Genomic DNA, 19,937 nt, shown 5'->3' with positions numbered 1-19,937 from the left:
TTTAGTCTGACTGATAGTTGTTTTTTATTCCCTCAGGTGTTTACCACTGAAGCTGGAGTGGATATTACCGTTTCCGAAATGGAAGACATCAGCTCCCAGTCGAAACATGCTGCCGACTTCGCGCAGCGCCTGGCTGTATTTTTTATGAGACGGAAGGCCTTCGCACGATGAAGGTGACAACTAATGGTGGCCAAGCGATGAAGCCTATTTCACCCAAAAAACTCAAGTTTATCCATAGTAAGTTTAATTATTTCATGTTATACACATTTTTAGAACACCTTTCAAATTTCAGATAAGGCAAGGCAACATGTTGCCAAGGTTGCGGGGCTGGACGCCTATGAGAAGATATCCATCGAGGCCAACGCGGCCACACTCAACAAGGCATTGGCAGAAAAAAATCAGAATTTGCGCAAGGCTCAGGTTCTGAAGGAAGCCCATGGAAACAATGTCTTCAACTGATTCCTGATCATAACTGACGAGCGCCATTTGTGCCTACACTTACCGATCAATCGTATTAAATAAATAATGTAAACTCTAGAACTTGTTTTTTTGTATGAAGAAACGAATTTTGAAAAAAACAACGTTTTTTATTGTAGAAATGCTGTACGGCACTGTTATCTTAAAACCATGCTTTTTATTGTAAAAATGCTGTAAATGGTTGTAAAATACAGCTCTAAGAACGTTCAGAAATTACATCAAAATAACAATAAAATCCACTGTTTCCCATACAAAAAAAAGTTCGTTGTGAATACGCTTAACCACCCCCCTTTTAACAATGAAAAACGTTGTTGAACAACAAACTTCACTGTAAAACCGTTGTTGGTTTAACAGCAAAAACTATTGTTTTGTAACAATGAAAAACATTGTAAATCCACTGTAAGCTTTTGTCCGGGCACTCTTTCGTTTGACACTTTTTTAGTTTGTACCCCGTTGTTTGGTCAAAGTCAAACTGAAAAGTGACGAACCATACACTCAAAGTAAAAAGTATCCTTTTTTCAAGTTCACCCGTCGTCACCCTTTAAAAGGGTATCGAAAATGTACTGAATTTGACATACCCTTTTGAAAGGGTGACGCCGGGTGAACTTTAAAAAAGGATAGAAAGTATCCTTTTTGAGGATTGAAAGTACCCTTTTGAGGGATACTTCTGACTTTGAGTGTAGGAGGTGTAGACTAATAAAATACTACTCACTGGGCTCTGAACCATGGCTCAGGGTGTAATATGGTTGTATGGAAAAAAAATAAAGTTGTCCAAATTTAGTGAGCACAGCACTTTTTTAGTTCCTTCTAGGGTCCTAAACAACTCCCCAAAGTTTGGGACCGATTGGTTTAGTCCTCACTTTGCGCAAAGCAATTCAATTTTCCATATAAATTTGTGGTGCTAGCTTGCCCCTAAAAAAAGATACAACGTTTTCAAAACTCGTCTAAAACGTGTTTTGCCTTCCTCACCTCAATGAGGAAAGGCTATAAAATCACTCGAAAAATTAACTTCTTTATTCGACCTCCTAGACCCACCTTCACGTATACCTATCGACTCAGAATCAAATTCTGAACAAATGTCTGTGCGTGTGTCTGGATGTGAGTCCGTGCACCCAAAAATATGCACTCGATTATCTCCGGACTGGCTGAACCGATTAAGACTGTTTTGGTCTCATTCGATCCGTCTTGGCGTCCCACAAGACCCTAGTTATTATATGATGTTTAGAAAAGTACTTCAAAAGTTATGCTAAAAAAACGGTTTCAGCTAAACTTCGAAAGATTGTAAAAAGAGTGGTTTTTGTAAGAAACCCCGTCATGCGATATATTGTTAGAAAGGTATTTGAAAGACCTTTCCAACGCGTCCAAAAGATTGAAGATCTGACAACCCCATCAAAAATTAATGGGCACTTAAGTGTTATTTATACACTTTTTTGAGGCCGGATCTCAAATATTTTGATGAAAAAGCTGTCCGGATCTATTATGCGACCCATTGTTAGATAGGTAATCAAAAGACCGTTCCAGCGAGCCCAAAAGATTAAAGATCTGACATTCCTATCAAAAGTTATAAGTACTTTAATGTTTTTTTACACTTTTTTTGAGGCCTGATCTCAGATATTTTGATTAAAATAAGTGTTACGCTGTGTAGTGTATTCACTTTATGAATGTGAGAAAGGCACCAACCACCTAAAGGTGGATTAAGTAACGTTTTTTGCTCGAAAATCACGTTTTAGACGAGTTTTGAGGACGCTATATCTTCTTTCAGGAGCAAGTTAGCACCATACTCTCTTCGGCAAAGTTGTAGAGGACATTCCAGAGCATCTAAATATGAGTCCGGTTTTGATATAGCATGAAACGTGGATTTGATAAATATCAAAATCCAAAAAAATAATTTTCCCCATACAAATATATATGGAAAATTGAATCGCTTTGCGCAAAGTGAGGACTAAACCAATCGGTCCCAAACTTTGGGGAGTTGTTTAGGACCCCAAAAGGAACTGAAAAAGTGCTGTGCTGGAAAATCGATTTTGATATTACACCCTAATGACTCAGCCTTTTTATGACCCCTCGGTACGGCCGGTTTACTTCAAATATGACATATCAAAATGTCAAAAAACTGGCTCCACTGTTGATTTTCTGACGTTTCTTTTTTTATTTTTGTTTTGATTCGTCAATCTAAACAAACACACACATTCGCACAGGGGAAGGGCCATGAACGTTCGGTTTCACCCCAAGTCACCTATGTTGGTCAGCAGCTGCCGCATCTGGTCATGTAACGTCGACTACCTGACGCACAAGGAATGAAGCCAGCGAGAGTAACCTTTATGTGAGACATTCTTAGCTTTCCGGAAAGCCCGCGATGGCGTTAGAGTGACTATTTCCGGGATCGGTTCTGGGGTTTCATGTACCGGAATGGCGCACGTGACTTTTCGGTGGAATCGAATCGAGTTTCATCGACCGATGCCTAGGAAGTATTCAGCCGTCCCAAGACACAGACCCTCCTGCAAGGCGTCATCCAATAGGTGGCCAGGTGACCATTTCCAAGAACATGTCAATCATTAAGAAATGATTACTCCATCGTACAACCAGTAGTAGTAGTAGCTCCAAGTAGTTAACTTCCTCAAATTTTGACGCTTTTCCCTTGGCGAGATGGGCTGCCCTCCCCATTTTCAGTCATAAATCGGCGCCGCTGACGTGGACACTTCAGGGGAGAAGAGACACTTCATAACTAGAGTAGTGTTAAATGTTGTGTATTCTTGCCATAAAAGGTTTCTTTTCCAATTAAAAATAAAATACTTTTACCGATACATCGATTTTGTTCGAAAAATGCATGGTAGTATCAACAACTTTCCAACTTTTAAATTGAAAAGTTTGAACTTTCTACGAATATTCACCAACGCGAACTTTTAATCCAACGAACGATCTTTTTTTAAATTTAGAGTATTTTTCGAGGTATTTTTTCTTTGTGTGCAGAGCAGTTGCTTTAGAGCTGATTTGATCTAAGGCTAGCTGTTTTAATGCAGATTAGCTGTGGAACGCTGGTTTACTGCCTATTAATGATTTCTTTTAGTGTAGGATGGTTACTTGGGATGACAGCCACATTTGTTTTCTAATGTTGGTGCTACTGCGCGATTTTGACATTTCGGATATTCGCCATTCGAACGCCATCTTCGCTTAAAAACCTGGATAGGGCTTTGGGGCTCTATTCAAAATAGGGCTACGCGAATTGGGTCCTAAAATGAAGCTTAGATTGCTGATATTATTGTTCACAGCGATAAAGCTTATTTTTCTGAGTACAATGACCCTTTGTACGACCATAAAGAGCTTAGAATGGTTTTTTAAATCAATTTTGAAAAATTAACCTCGCGGTCCTTCTTGACAGAAAAGCTCCTACTTGACAGCTCGTTCCAAGGGGACCATAGTTGATCCATCGAAAAAATGTTGTCTTGTCAAAAAAAAATTTTGCATTAAAATGAAAAAAAGTGATCAGAAATGGTTTTTAATCGTGTTTTTTACCGTTGTACATAAAAATTGGCATAGGGCTTTAGTACCCAATTACAAATTAGCCAAAAAAACATCCATTCGTGGACCCCTCGGATCAAAATTACCAAAAATCTTTCAAATCCACCCCTGCAACTGTTATACACCGAGTGACGTTTGTCTGACATTTGCCTTCAAAAAACATTTCTGATTTCGGGTCACCCTGTTGTTATGCACGCAACCGAGCCAGTCGGTTTCAGATAAGTGTGAGAATTTTCCTGCGATCCACCCGTGTTTTCCATCCTCTCAGCATGTAAGTTGAAATTTCATCATTCCGATTGTTTAAAGTTTGCTTGAATTTCCACCATCTTATCATTCAACAGCGTGGAAGTGGTTATTTTTGCGTAAAACCAAACTGAAGGCGAAGTAAAGAATGGCCCAGAGCAAACTGAACGATTTGGCCGGAAAGTTCGGCAAGGGTGGCCCACCCGGGTTGACCACCGGGCTGAAGGTGCTGGCCGCCATCGGGGCCGCCGCGTACGGCATCAACAACTCCATGTACACAGGTGAGACATATTTCCGTGGGGGGAATCGGGAAGAGACCGGGATTGCGGTCAATATTTACTCGATGGAGTCGAAACATAACCTCAATGAAATGATCTGGAAGAAGTTTATTTAAAGGCGTTTTCACACGGAATTGCACAACATTTGATAAATTTACGTGAATTTATTTGATTAAGATTATTTCGAATTAATATTTTGTCGGATACCAAAATAGTTCTTAGAATTTTCTTTGATTTCTGTTGTATTACAAGAACAAGACATTGTTGTTACATAACAGACCGCACTCTCTTGAGTTGTCGGCATTTGAAAGCACTTCTGTAATCAAGCTATAAGAATAATTCAAAAGTGATAACATGATGTGAATATGATGTTTAGGGTATGAACCTTAGGGATTAGGATTCAAGAGCATATAGTTGAAATAACACGATTTCTTTTACTCCGCAGTCGACGGTGGTCACCGCGCCATCATCTTCAACCGTATCGGCGGCATCGGCGACGACACGTACAGCGAAGGACTGCATTTCCGCGTGCCCTGGTTCCAGTACCCAATCATCTACGACATCCGGTCGCGGCCTCGCAAGATTTCCTCGCCGACCGGTTCGAAGGATCTGCAGATGGTGAACATCTCGCTTCGTGTGCTGTCCCGCCCGGACGCGCATCGCCTGCCCACGATGTACCGCCAGCTGGGCCTCGACTACGACGAGAAGGTTCTGCCCTCGATCTGTAACGAAGTGCTGAAGAGCGTGGTGGCCAAGTTCAACGCGTCGCAGCTGATCACCCAGCGCGCCCAGGTCTCGCTGCTGATCCGTCGCGAGCTCGTCGAGCGCGCCAAGGACTTCAACATCATCCTGGACGACGTGTCGCTGACGGAGCTGAGCTTCGGCAAGGAGTACACGGCCGCTGTGGAAAGCAAACAGGTCGCCCAGCAGGAAGCGCAGCGTGCATTCTTCTTGGTCGAGCGCGCCAAACAGGAACGCCAACAGAAGATTGTCCAGGCCGAGGGAGAAGCCGAAGCCGCCAAGATGTTGGGTCTGGCCGTCAGCCAAAACCCCGGTTACCTCAAGCTGCGAAAGATTCGCGCCGCCCAGAACATTGCCCGAACGGTGAGACGAACCCCAACAAACCACAACACAGCCATTCAATCAACCCCCCTTTCTTCTTCCGTTACAGATCGCCAACTCGCAGAACCGCGTCTACCTCTCCGCCAACAGTCTGATGCTGAACATCTCCGACGCCGAGTTCGACGACATGTCGAAGAAAGTGTCAAGTAAGAAATAGTTAAACTGAGAGACGCCCCCCTCAAATCTAACAAATCATCCATAAGAAAACATCTCCCCCGCATTTTTCACACCTTTAAAAAAAACGCATTTTCAAATTGAAACGTCGCCGGTTGACGGAAAAATTCTCTGTGATCAAATTCGGTTTTCCCGCACCAATCGGTCGACAAATCGGTCCTCCAAATCGAAATTAATTTTGCGAAGGCATTTAAGAGTGCGTCGTGCGCGCGCGGGATGGCAGTTGATTATCTTTTTTTTAGTTTTTTTTCGAGTAAGTCATATAGGCATCAAATCCCAGTTGAGTTACGCCCCCTCCGTGTACAAAAGTGTGCTCTGTGGAATAAAGCGTCGAACGGGCACGATTGAAGTGCGCGTCGAATATTATACACTCTGTTTTTTTTTTTGTATTTCAATGCTGCCCGCAGGCAAGATGACAATCGATGATGGCGAGCTTGACTAACCCGACTGCGCGTTGCGCCTTTTCGGAAGCGTTGTGGCTAGGTAGGATTTGTGTTTTGATATTCGACGTTTTGTCTGCTGCCGCTTTTGCTTCTTGCTTTCTCTATCGATCGAAGATAATGCAAGATTCCTCGGCTGAGGAAGGCCATACAATCCCTTGAAAAATTGAACTTCTCATCCACGTTAACGTATACGGATCGACTTAGAATGATAAAGTCCATTTTCCAACGGTCTTTAACCTTCCTGGGATCTTAAGAAAAACTTACGTCTTAAGGGTCTTAAGGGGTCTATATGACCCCGGAATTGAAAATGCTGGCAAAAATCTATTTTGCAACCGATTTTCGTTCTATTGGCTGCAAATGAAAGGTATGGATGTCTAGAAAGGCACCTATGCTACGAGGATCCGATGTGGCCACTTTGGTCCCAGGGAATCGGTTTCAAAGGAACAAACTTTCCGGCAAACCTGTTTTCATAGGTTTTGTTAGATTTAGGTATGGATTAATGCAAAATTAACTGTATTTAATCTCTAAAAATAAAATTCATACTCTCCGGAACAGATTCAATGCCATTTGGAACAGATCTGGCCACTCCAGAACCGGTTCCGGATACCCTGGAAGTGGTCAGATTGCTATTTTTGTAAAAGCGTATCGTGCGACATATCAAACTTCATGAAATTGCAAGCCATGCACACTGGAATCAGTAAAAAGCCAATTGGATCATATCTGGCCACTCCGGAACCGGTTCCGGATACCCTGGAAGAGGCCAAACTGCTATTTTGGTGAAAGCCTTTCGTGCGGCATATCAAACTTCATGGAATTTCAAGCCATGCACTCTGGAACCAGTAAACAACCGATTGGACCATATTTGACCACCTTGCGAAAGAACAAAAATAACGGCCGCTGAAGAGGAACAAAAACGCGCGAAAAGTGACAAGCTCGAGGGTTTTGTGTTTCGAGCAAGCGCACTTTGGCGATCGTCGAACAGGACCGTTCGTGTCAAGTCTTTCACGAATTACTCATCCGGAACTAATTCCTTCCAACGGACGCAGGAAGCTAGCGGTAGGTAGTTATACCAAGTTATTATTACAAAAATCAAACTTATTTGTATTCTCGCATTAGGTTAACGATGGATGAGGAATTTGAGTACGGCTCATCTGACGACGAGTCCGTAACTTCCGAACTCGGCGATCAAAGCGAAGGCAGCGAGGGAAGTGAGGTTTCGGATTCGGATTCCGACGATTCGGATTTGGACGAGCAAATTGACCCCAAGTCATGGATTTCTAAGGACGGAACAGTTTGGGAAAGCCAGCCGCTGAAGATGGCTGTGGGACGTAAAAAAGCTCACGAAATTCTTCGCAACAAACCGGGAGTTACAAGCTACGCCACCTCGAGAGTAAGCAACGAGATCGATGCCTTCAAGGTATCATTTGATCAGAATCTGATTTCCATGGTGATCAATCACACGAATGAGAAAGGACTGGAAAAAAATGGGTAACACGTGGAAGGTGCTCGATGAGTGCGAGTTCGATGGATTTCTTGGCCTACTAATTTTGTGCGCCGTGCTGAAGTCGAACAAGGAATCGTTGGAGACTCTTTGGGACGAAAACATGGGGAGACCCGTTTTCCGAGCCACCATGTCGCTGAAACGATTTAAAACCATCCTTCGAATGCTACGGACTGATGACAAGACCACACGATCAACGGAGAAAGGCGCCGGTATCAAAGATTTCTGGGACCTCTGGAACCTGCAGCAAGCACTCCTGTTCACGCCGCACGAAGTCATCACTATCGACGAGCAGTTAGTGGCCTTCCGAGGTAGAGTATTCTGCAGACAGTACATGCCCAACAAGCCAGCGAAGTATGGCCTCAAGTTTTTCAACGCGTGTTGCAGTAAAACCGGATTTGTTCTTCATTCGCAACTCTATTTGGGCAAACGTGATGGCAAAACGGAAAAGAATCAGTCTCAGAGGGTGTCCGAAGATCTATTGCTGAACAGGGGTTTCGAAGGTCGGACTGCTACCATGGATAATTGGTTTACTTCTGCCCCACTTGCCGCAAACCTGCTGAAGAATAAGATCGGATTGGTAGGTACACTACGGAACAACCGAACGTGCATTCCACCAGCTTTGCTGAACAAAAAAGGCCGAGAGGTTTTTTCTACAATGTTCGCCCATACATCCGACACGACGCTTGCCTCATACATTCCGAGGAAGGGAAAGAATCTGCTGCTCATGAGCACGGTTCATTATGATCAAAAACTCACCGAATCTACCAAGAAAAAGCCTGAAATCATCCAATTTTACAATTCCAACAAAGGTGCAGTTGACACGATTGACCGTCGACTGGCGTCGAATTCGGTGAAGCGATCAACCCGTAATTGGAAGAATGTCGTCGTCTCCAACGCAATCGATTTGTCGCTCAATAACGCCTTCATCCTTTTCGACGATATTTTCTCAGGCTGGAACAAGTCCTTGAGCCGTAAAAGGATTTTTCTCCAAAACCTTGGAACTAACTTGGTCAACCCACTGATCGCAACTCGGCAAAGGATTCCAAGATCGATGTTTGCTGCCGAAATTGTCAAGACGGCGCGGGCGAAACATTCCTCTGACGACACGCTACCAGGACCATCCGAAACAAGTTGTCCTCAAACGGATAACGACTGCCCAGAATCTTCCGAAACAAGTCCACTTCCTGCAGATATCCGCCGGAAACGCAGACGTTGTCTATTTTGCACTAAGTCGGACAGCAAGCATAACACCAAATGCAGCAAATGCGAATCATACATCTGCAAAAAGCACAGCTTGATTATTTGCCCGAATTGCGAAGCATAGGTCGACGCATATTTATTTTTGATTTGTCTCGGTACAAAGTGAAATCATAACTAAGCTAAACTAACACGGTATGAACTGATCTATTTTTTTAAATCAAATACGAGGTGGGAAACTGAATTCAATAAATCCACTAATATTGTCAAACAAAAATTCTTTGAAAATATATCCGAAAACGATGACTAATATGCCGCCGGTAGGCTTCTACACAAATGGCCAATTGACCATTTCTAGGGTACCCAAAACAGGTTCCGAAGTGGTCAGATATAGTACAATTGGCTTTTGACTGGTTCCAGAGTGCATGGCTTGAAATTCCATGAAGATTGATATGCCGCACGATAGGCTATTACCAAATCAGCAGTTTGGCCTCTTCCAGGGTATCCGGAACCGGTTCCGGAGTGGTCAACTATGGTCCAATCGGTTGTTTACTGGTTCCAGAGTGCATGGCTTGAAATTCCATGAAGTTTGATATGCCGCACGAAAGGCTTTCACCAAAATAGCAGTTTGGCCTCTTCCAGGGTATCCGGAACCGGTTCCGGAGTGGCCAGATATGGTCCAATTGGCTTTTTACTGATTCCAGTGTGCATGGCTTGCAATTTCATGAAGTTTGATATGTCGCACGATACGCTTTTACAAAAATAGCAATCTGGCCACTTCCAGGGTATCCGGAACCGGTTCCGGAGTGGCAAGATCTGTTCTAAATGGCATTAAATCTGTTCCGGAGAGTATGACTTTTATTTTTAATGATTAAATATAGTTCATTTTGCATTAATCCATACCTAAATCTAACAAAACCTATGAAAACATGTTTGCCGGAAAGTTTGTTCCTTTGAAACCGATTCCCTGGGACCAAAGTGGCCACATCGGATCCTCGTAGCATAGGTGCCTTTCTAGACATCCATACCTTTCATTTGCGGCCAATAGAACGAAAATCGGTTGCAAAGTGGATTTTTGCCAGCATTATTTATTCCGGGGTCATATAGACCCCTTAAGACCTTTAACGTAAGTTTTTTTGTAGCGCCCTTTCTAGGTGGCGCTGGAGGTTGCTTCCGGTTGTAAAATGTTTATTTTACAAAGTTAGGAAAAGTCAGAAAGTTTCAAGTCTGTAAGTTAGAATGAATAAAAGATACAGCACATTTTATAAGCCGTCTGGGTCATATAGACCCTAAGACCTTAGGAGGGTTAAATTTCCGGGAAACGGAAATTTTACAGCTAACTTTCCGGAAATTCCAGGGAAAAAAATAAATTTATTGAAAATTGTTCTAAATGAAAAAAAAAAATGTAAAAATTAAAAAATGGTTCAAGATGTTTTGAAATCAAAATAATATTTTTTCAACTTTTTGCCAAAAAAAAACAAAAACTTTATGTTTAAAAATGTTTAAAATACAGCCATGCAATTTTATGTGTTTTTAAATTGCTATTTTCTTATTGTGTTAGTTTTCTCTCAGAATCAAAATTATGAGTGCTTTTATTTTGGAAGTATTTTGCATCAGTAAGGTGTCTAGTTTTAGTAAAATTTACAATATTTTTTTTAGTTTTCGATTTACATTTGTGTACATTCTGAAAAAGTCGGAAATTAGAAAATGGGCTTTGGAAATTGATTTGGTTATATTTTACTCTTAAAGTGTTTTAAAACCTGGTAATTGATATATTTTGAAAAACCGTCGTCTGCGGCGAGATGGAACAGCTGTTTTAGCCTCGTTACTGTACAATATTTGGATAATTATGATTGGTTTCGGATATAAACAGGCACAGATTGACAAACATAGTGCATCGTTTTTCAAATTTCAGAGCTTTTAAGGGCTCTTAATCCTGCTGTCCTGTAATTTTCTTATCAAGGCGTTTTGAGATTTTTTGTTAATTTTGTTTAAATTTCAAATTAAAGTAGTACCATTTTCGTATCTTCCGAGTTAAAAAACATTGAAGATCTGACAACCCTATCAAAAGTTATAAGCACCTAAGCGACGACACGACAAGACACTCGGTGGAAAAACCTTCGCAAAAAGTGTTCCTCACCGTGAACCGTGAAACAACCGTGAATGTCCAAAGTCACGGTAAAATTGAAGGACCCCTCGTTATTTCGTAAAATAAACTTTTTTCGCAGCACTGCTTGCTTGTAAATATTTATGTTGGATTGGAATCAGCTGTTTTTTTGTTGATTGTTTTTGAGGACGATCAGTGCGCCTTCGCGGAAGAGTGGCCACTTTGCGGTGTTGGCCGGGTACGACGTAATCCGAGTGGACTGGACTGTATGGGATAGAGCGAAAGGAAGATGTCTCGGCTAGACCGGATATCGGAATATTAACGCTTGGCCACGGTAACCAGGTTGGTTTGACTGAGGCCAACGGAACGGGATGTGAGAAGTGTTGGTTGTTGATGTGTGGTCGTGGACCGGAATGAAACAGCCGCTTACAAAAACCCGCCTTGGAGGTTTTCCAGCAGCAGGCTGTTTTCGGACGTTTGAGGGCCAAAGATCCGCTTGAGGGTGTCTTAAGTAGCAAGGAAGCTTGGGCAGGACTTAAGTAGCAAAGAAGCTTGGGCAGGATGATGTTCCAGTGCTGCTCGTAGCACCGGAAATCGAGTTTCCTTACCAAGAACCGTGCCAAGGCCGCATTCTCCAGCTTGGTCGCCTCCCGCTTGAAAAGGGCTTAGTGCCGTCGGAACAACCAGTCTGTAGGTCTGTCTGTGTTCCGGGTCGTACGTGAAGCTTGAACAGGAACTTGTGGATCAATCTTCTCAATTAGCTTGATCAGCAGGAGCAGGGCTTGCTTGAGAAGTTCCATACTTCCGGGTTGTTGAAGAATCCTCGTCGCCGAATGATGTGTCCGGCCGTGGACCTTGATGAAAAAGCAGAAAAAAGAAAGTGGAAAGTTACACCAGAGGCCTATCAGGTCTACCTGTAGTTGTGACGAATGTGTTTGATCCGAAAAGGATGAAGGGAATTGGACTGCAACCAGAGGGGAATAAGCTTATCGTGTCGGGTTTTGGAACCGTCGCAAAGACCCTGCATCCTCCAAGGCAATGATAGTGCTGGGTCTTAAGCCGGGTCTCACAGTAATGCTTTCATCAAGGGCAGAAATATTGACCTTTTCATCCAATTCTGCTACAACTTCCGTTGCAAGAATAAGAACTGTCCTGCAGAAGACCTCAATCCAAATTCGAAACGACTTCGCGTTGATTGGTCCGGCTTATTAAACCTTTGGATTGACGGTAGAATTGCGATGGATTCGATCTCGTCCATGAAGATGATCAACGGGGCAAGTTCGCGCACCAATCGGGAACCTTCGCCGACGAACTTTTGGACATCTCTTACTTTGGAAACTGATGCACGTACTTGCAGATGGTCTTGTCCAGCTTCAGCAACGCGAATTAACTCACCAATCTTGTCCGCTTCCAGATTGTACAGCCGCTCCCACGGGAAGTTTTTTTTCTATCTTCTATTCGATCTATTCTAGCAACTGGCGTAACGGGGGCATGCTCTGCCACATGCGCCGATCGATCATTTTGCACAGCATTGAACACTTGTCCGCCAGCTGGGCCCACTCGCGATGTAGGACGATCTTGTAGATGGCACGCAGCAGACGGGGACCCGCTCCATCAGCTTCTGCAGCTCGAGTTTCTCCTCCTCGCGGATTCCAGACTCACCGGACAGCGAAAACACGCGGAAAATTTCAATCTAGCTGAGCGTCGTCTTCAGCAGCTGGTGTCGTGCGTGCAGTAGCAGTCCGGGGCGATTTGACCAATGTCGGTGATCTGGAAGTGGCCACTTTTGTGGTTGTATTTGATGCGGCCGCTTTTCTCCAGATGCAAGGCTGTCGTGTGGACAAGATTGGCGCGGAAGTGCTCCAGCAACGTTCTGAATCGTACCAAGCACGATTTAGGCGTTCAAAATATTAGGCATAGCTCTTGTCAAACCGGTTCCAGAACGCACTCGCAGGAACATCGCAATATCTTGCTAATTTGGAAGTTTCATCGATGATGACCAACCGAACTAGCTGGGTGTTTAGGCCGCGGAAGAGCAACTGTGTGACATCAAGGTGACCAAGACCAATACCATGATGCCACTGAACGGCAAGAAGGCTTACCTGCGGCTGGCATGGGCTACGTCACTACGACGCTTTTGATCTGGATGTGGTAGTAGAGGCAGAAGAGGTCAGAATCATTGTAATGAGCTCTGAGTCTAAATAAAAAAGTAAATCGTTTTCTCAATAATTTCATCATTGCTGTTGCACTTTACTTGTTTGAGCTTTTATGAAATCTATATTTCTTAGCTTAATATGTTTGAACTGCAGCACATAACAGGAGGTCACGCAATACCGTTTGTAACGGAAGGTTGAACTCCTACGACCATTCCAACACCACCACCAAGACTCGCTATTACGACCACAATAAAATTAGTCCATGTACGCGAGCACCCTCGAGTAAATCCGGGTACAATCCTCGAGGCCGCAGTGATTCCCGTACGATGTCACGCCCTCCTGCGTCCAAATCTTCTTCAGCTTCATCAACGGACAGCCTGAATCTCCGTGGCACGAATCCTTGGTCTCCGCCGGCGCAAAGCTGTTTCGTTGGTGCCCAGCTTCTGCTTGATAGGATTGCGGCTGCCCTTCAGCGTGCGCCTGAATCCGGTTACAAAATTTACGTCACCGGCCACTGAACTCCCATGTCCGGTCACGGCAGAAATACAGGCAGTTTACAGAACGTTCCGAGCCATCCGTAGCAGCAAAAAATCGTTGTACTTCGGGTGGGAGATCTTTTCCTCCAAGTCCACGTCCACCGGTGGACCAGCACAAATTTTCCCGCCGCCCTGCTCGATGCAGTCGATCTTGGTAATGTTGTCGTACTACGCTGAATCTATAAGTGGAAAGAAAATCCATATCAAGAAGTTGTACCAAATTCTAGCACTTACAGCATTTCCTCCTTCTTGCGACTTCCCCATCCACTCAATGTGCCGCCATGACTACGTACCGGTTGTTGACCAGCTAAACTTGCGCTCCCCCGGAAATCTCGTACTCCAGCATGGCCAACCATGGAAACTCGTTAATATCGGAGCGGAAAGAACTCGGCTCACTACGCTACCGCGCGGCCTCGTATCAAAGACGGTGATGTCTGTTCCTGAGCTGACCGGTGGTGGGTACGCTATCGTAGGTTGGCCAATGGTACTAGACGTGGCCCCGGTACATACGGAGGCCGCAGGAAGTCACGTTTCTCCCAGGTCTAGTAACTGGTGGCCGAAGAAGGCTGATCACGAAAAAAATAATAATTTTTTTTTGTCAAAATGACATTTCTCGCCGTCACCAAGCCAGTGCTGCCAAATACAAGATTCTTTTGAACTTTTTTTTGACGTTTCCACTTTGACATTTCCAGTTCCCGAGGAAACGGAGGGGTAAGCCGATTTGGTACCCACTTTTTGGACCCGAGTGGCTTGTCGTGTCGTCGACCTAAGTGTTTTGTTATTCACTTTTTAGAGGCCTGATCTCAGATGTGTCGATAAAAACATTGTCCGGATCTGTCATGCGACCCACCGATGGGTGGGTAATCAAAAGACCTTTCCAACACGTACAAAAGATTAAAGATATGACAACCCTGTCAAAAGTTATGAGTGCTGATTAAATACCTTTCAGAGGCCGGATCTCAGATATTTTGATCAAAAGGTTGTCCGGATCTGTCACGCGACCCATTTCCGGTTTTCTCCCGAGACCAATAGTAATTTTCTCAGAAAGTTTTCACATGAAATTACAATGCTTTTAAATATAAAATAAAATAGTATGAGGTTGTGCGTCTCCATGCCATTGATTTTTAATTTTGCTGCTGATAAAATCATTTTGTGAGTTATGATACATGATTGTAAAAAAAAGTTACCTAATCCACCTTTAGGTGGCTGGTGAGCAATTCTCTACGAAAAAAATTGTCTCTTTCTCAGTTTAATCATGAAATATCTTCATGAAACTTTCAGGAGTGATTAAAAATCTGGAGTTTTTTTAAAGGTCCAATAAGGGACCATCCATAAACCACGTGGAAACTTTAGGGGGGGGAGGGGGGTATGGCGATTATCCACGATCCACACAAAAAAGTTTTTTTTTGTATGGACAGTTGTCCACGAAAGGGGGGGGGGGGGGTAACAGATTCCCAAAAAAGTGTCCACGTGGTTTATGAATGGTCCCTAAACCAAATTTCCAGTTTTTGCTTTTTGGGTGTTTTTGAAACCACCTTGAGTCCGGGGTATTAAAAAACGCCCAAAAAGCAATAACTGAAAATTTGGTTTATTGGACCTTTTCAAAAAAAAACTTCAGAAATCATCTTTTGAGTGGCTTTAGCAAATATTCTGTAATACAAAATTTGGTGATTTTCTACATCTATTTAACCCCTTAAGTGTTATTTATACACTTGTTAGAGGCCGGGTTCGATTCCCATCTGCTGCAACCTTCCATCGGATGAGGGAGTAAAATGTCGGTCCCGGCCTTGGTTGTTAGGCCGTTAAGTCGTTCCAGGTGTAGGAGTCGTCGCCATGCCATAAGTACAAACAACACACCAAACCAAGCCTACTCCGGTGGAATCGCTGACGGCGGTTGGACTCACAATCCAAAGGTCGTCAGTTCAAACACTGGGGTGGAAGGTTCCTTGGAGTAAAAGAGGTTTGGATGCTCTCCCCATTCAAGCCTTCGGACTCCTAGGTTCGAGCAGAAACTTGCAATAGAGACCACAAAAGACCCGGGGGTCGTTAATGTGGATGGTTTGATTTTTTTTAGAGGCCGGATCTCACATATTTTGATGAAAACGTTTTCCGGATCAACCATGCGACCTATCGTTGGATGGGTATTCAAGAGATCTTTCCAAAGAGTCCAAGAGAATGAAAATCTGATAACCCTGTCAAAAGTTATGAGTACTTTAATGTTTTGATTCATTTTTTGAGGCCGGATCTAAGACATTTTGGTCAAGTAGGCTTTGTAGTGTATTCAATTTATGAATGTGAGGAAGGCACCAACCACCTAAAGATGGATTAACGTGAAGACTTCCATCATTATCATGATTTTTCGTTCAAAGATATAAATTTTGCGTCGCTTTCAATATTTTGATAAAATTCCTTCAACAAATTGTTTAGAATAGTGCCCTACACATGCTGATTCCTTTTGGTAACGATTATCCCGTTCCCTGTAAAGTTATGGAAATCGTCATTAATCAATGATTGCCAACTAAGACGTCAATGACTGTGCCACAAAATTATAAAAATTTTGAAGCACAATTGATTTAGATAAAAAATTCTTTCAGTGGCTTCAAGAAGGCAACAACCGGCACATGCTGATTCCTTTTGGTGCTGAAATTCGTTAAATTGAATTTATTACAGAATATTTTATAGTGATGATCAATTTTCTTCGAAAATTATCAACGGCTTCACCTTAAGTAACGTTTTTTTTTTTCATAATTTTAATTTTTGTATTTTTTAATCCGACTGAAACTTTTTTGGTGCCTTCGGTATGGCCAAAGAAGCCATTTTGCATCATTAGTTTGTCCTTATAATTTTCCATACAAATTTGGCAGCTGTCCATACAAAAATGATATGTGAAAATTCAAAAATCTGTATCTTTTGAAGGATTTTTTTGATCAATTTGGTGTCTTCGGCAAAGTTGTCGGTATGGATAAGGACTACACTGAAACAATGATGCACGGTAATTTTTTTGTGATTTTTAATTTAACTTTTTGTTACTAAAACTTGATTTCCAAAAAAAAAAAACATTATTTTTATTTTTTTTAATTTTCTGATATGTTTTAGGGGCCAACTTTTCAGAAATTTTCAGAATGGGAAAAAAATCTTTGTCCGAGCTATGAATTTTTGAATCAATACTGATTTTTTCAACAAATCGAAATACTGGTCGCAAAAAAAAATTTTTCGATGTAAAATTAAATTTGCAATCAAAAAGTACTTTAGTGAAATTTTTATAGAGTGCACCGTTTTCAAGTTATAGCAATTATTAGGTAACTTTTTTGAAAATAGTCGCAGTTTTTATTTTTTTTAATTAATGCACAATGCACATGTTTACCCACTTTTCATTTTTTTTAAAGCTGAGAAAATTCTCTATATTTTGCTTTTTAAACTTTGTTGACACGACCCTTAGTTACTGGGATATTGCCATGTAAAGATGAAACATTCGTGAAATGTTCTTTTCGGAAAAAAATGTTTTCAATTTTTTTGAATCAAGCTCATCATTTCAAAAAGGCTGAACAATCAATATTACGCCCTTTTAAAATGTTAGTCTTGCTTAAAAAAAATATTATTTTTTTCGAAAAGATCAGAAAATTTCACGAATGTTTCATATTTTAACATTCTAAATCGGACCATTAGTTGCTGAGATATCGACATTAGAAAATGGTGAGTTGTTTGACTTAGAAAACATCAATTTTCCTGTTTTTAAACCTTTGCATGGCAATATCTCAGCAACTAAGGGTCGTATCAACAAAGTTCAAAAAAGCAAAATATAGAGAATTTTCTCAGCTTTTCATAAATATTTTTTTCAAAAGTGGGACTAATGTAAAAATAATGAATTACTGCGACTATTTTGATAAAAGTTACCACAAAATGTCTATAACTTGAAAACTATGCACTTTATCAAAATTTCACAATAGTATTTTTTGATTGCAAATTCTATTATACATCGAAAAATGAAGATGATAAATTTTTGCGACCGAGATTTCCAGAAAAGTGTCCACGTGGTTTGTGGATGGTCCCGTATGTGAGATGACTGTGGAATGAGAAGATTTTATTAAGGGCCATGAAGACGTGTGTTCTGCTAACGTTTGAAGCCAACAGCTGTTTGGGTGAGAATTTTAATAGTTCCATCGTTGCTGGAATATCCTATTGTAGGTTCTAAAGACGTGAGATATAAATTCAAAAACGTACAAATATGCTCCCAAAACTAACACATTGCCACTTAACTAACACTACTAATCATTGCTTTTATTGTTTATCAATCTTTTCTCTAAAAGATAAGTAAAGCCGCCAATTCACCACCCAGCGTTCGTAACGTCGAACCACATCAATGCTGCGTTAACTGATTAGCATTTATGAGGTGTCTACCAGAGTTATAGTCGTTTAGTTGCAATCCCTTCCCTATCGAAACAAAAAAAAAAACTCAAAGCATTTAGTAGATAAGTTACCTTATTCCAGAACAATACAATAAAAAGTTGAAAAACATTCGAAAAACTGCCTCTTTGAACAATCTTATTACGCGGCTTCAAGCCCTCACCTGGATCAGCTCAAATATTTCCAAATTTCTAACTCTGTTTCCGTTTCTTATTTTCGTTTCGTTTCAAAATTGCCGTTCGATCCAGGTGGGGGCTCGTCGTCCGGTAGCTTCTTTGCGCGACAAGTTCCGAAAGTTGAGGCCAGCACCAGCCGGTTGGCCGCGGCCAGCAGCAACGATGATCTGCCCCCCGGGCATGACGAGAGTTTGATTAAGGTTATCGCGGAGGAGACGGCCGAGCGGATTAGTGGAACGCAGTGAAGTGGGGGCACGGACGAACGGACATGACACCAGGAACAAATTTTCTTCAAATTTCTGAAGCAAACTATCACTTACGCCATCTACATTCAAGTTGTCGAAGTAGCATCGCGCGATTAAGCATGATTTCTCAAAATGTCTTATGCAATAATTAATTAAAACATTTAGCATTAGTATGGTGCTAGAAACAGTTTTTTGGCATTAAGTTTGTCTTTATGATTCTATGTAATTTATCATGGACTCTAAAATTGCCGAAAAATTATAGAAATGGTATTTTTAATATAAATTCATACGACCATTTCAAAAAATGCCCATGAGTTTGCTTCATCAACTGGCTTTGTTTACGTTTTAGACCACGTGGCGCGAAGATTTTGACATAAGCGATCTCGCTTGCGCTGGTTTTCGCTGCTTCACTTTTTGAAACGCCGTGTCATGTCCGTTCGTCCGTGGTGGGGGTTTGCTTGATTGTTGGACTTGAAGATGTGGCATTTAATAGTTTCGTTTATCGACGTTGTGTTGTAACAGCTTTTTATAAAGAGACAGTAGTGTTAAAGTTAAATTTGTTTGAGTAAATTTGTTAAATGAAAGAAAGCCGGGATTTTTCTCAATTTTAAACCAAACACAATCGAAGATGATTTAATATTTGAATAATTTAGCTTTATTTTGTCTGCTAAGATTACTGTAATTTGCAATATCCTTTTGTTCTGCTAAGTTAAGATAGATTTGTTTACACGAATGCCTTTTTACGGTTTGAAAAATAGCCTACACTTATCAAAAGAACCCGGTTCATCCGGGGTCGGTTTTGTAGATTGCAGTGGGTTAATTTGTTGTGTGACCTGGTTGGGAGCAATTCCAGTTTGAATATGAAAATCGGTAGAAAACAGTTTCTAACTTGACTTTTCTTATTTTACTTTACTGATTTTCACTTTGTAAAAATATTGTTTTCACCAAATGCCCCATTATCTTGTTGCAATGCTTTGTGTGTTGACTTGTTTGACAGATCGAGCTGCGCGAGAGCGGATTGCTGAGTTTGCTAGCCTTCACGTTTACACATTTAGTCAACGACATTTTTGTTTTCATCTTGAATAGAGAGCCTAGAGCTTATTAGAGAACGGACATCTCAAACCAAAAGTACCAATCGAAGCACGAGAACTGTCAAACGGAGGTACCAATCGAGCATAAGACAAAGGATTTTTGCTCGATTGGTACCTCTGTTTGACAGTTCTCGTGCTACGATTGGTACTTTTGGTTTGAGATGTCCGTTCTCTAATAAGTTCTAGGCTCTCTAATCTTGAAATAGTTAATAAAATGTGTAAATAAAAAAAATCCGATGAACAACAGGCTTCTCAGATCGAGAAA

The 19,937-nt window shown here is 41.7% G+C and overlaps 1 protein-coding gene across 3 annotated transcripts; it reads left to right on the top strand.

Moving 5' to 3' along the window:
• The first annotated feature begins 4,158 nt into the window (after positions 1–4,158).
• Positions 4,159–19,137, top strand: LOC6031978 (prohibitin-2). 3 transcript variants are annotated; one of them, XM_038254360.1, is made up of 6 exons: positions 4,159–4,267; positions 4,338–4,520; positions 4,963–5,621; positions 5,689–5,785; positions 18,409–18,585; positions 19,040–19,137. In XM_038254360.1, the coding sequence occupies exons 2-5, from the start codon at positions 4,388–4,390 to the stop codon at positions 18,579–18,581; spliced, it is 1,062 nt and encodes a 353-aa protein (XP_038110288.1). In that variant the 5' UTR covers positions 4,159–4,267; positions 4,338–4,387; the 3' UTR covers positions 18,582–18,585; positions 19,040–19,137. The 3 variants fall into 3 exon arrangements, with proteins under 3 accessions (XP_038110288.1, XP_038110289.1, XP_038110290.1); XM_038254361.1 differs by lacking the exons at positions 18,409–18,585; positions 19,040–19,137 and adding exons at positions 6,221–6,296; positions 18,064–18,280; XM_038254362.1 differs by lacking the exons at positions 18,409–18,585; positions 19,040–19,137 and adding an exon at positions 18,064–18,275.
• The last annotated feature ends 800 nt before the right edge of the window (positions 19,138–19,937 follow it).

Source organism: Culex quinquefasciatus, chromosome 2 (genome assembly GCF_015732765.1).
Source record: "Culex quinquefasciatus strain JHB chromosome 2, VPISU_Cqui_1.0_pri_paternal, whole genome shotgun sequence".
Lineage (NCBI taxonomy): Eukaryota > Metazoa > Arthropoda > Insecta > Diptera > Culicidae > Culex > Culex quinquefasciatus.
This window is presented reverse-complemented; position numbering and strand designations above follow the sequence as displayed.

Bases quoted from the DNA above. Each gene is read 5' to 3' on its own strand.
- LOC6031978 (XM_038254360.1), top strand. From the start codon at position 4,388: ATGGCCCAGAGCAAACTGAACGATTTGGCCGGAAAGTTCGGCAAGGGT. The intron at 5,622-5,688 runs GTGAGACGAACC...CTTCCGTTACAG, and splicing joins CCCAGAACATTGCCCGAACG to ATCGCCAACTCGCAGAACCG. The intron at 5,786-18,408 runs GTAAGAAATAGT...CGTTCGATCCAG, and splicing joins CATGTCGAAGAAAGTGTCAA to GTGGGGGCTCGTCGTCCGGT.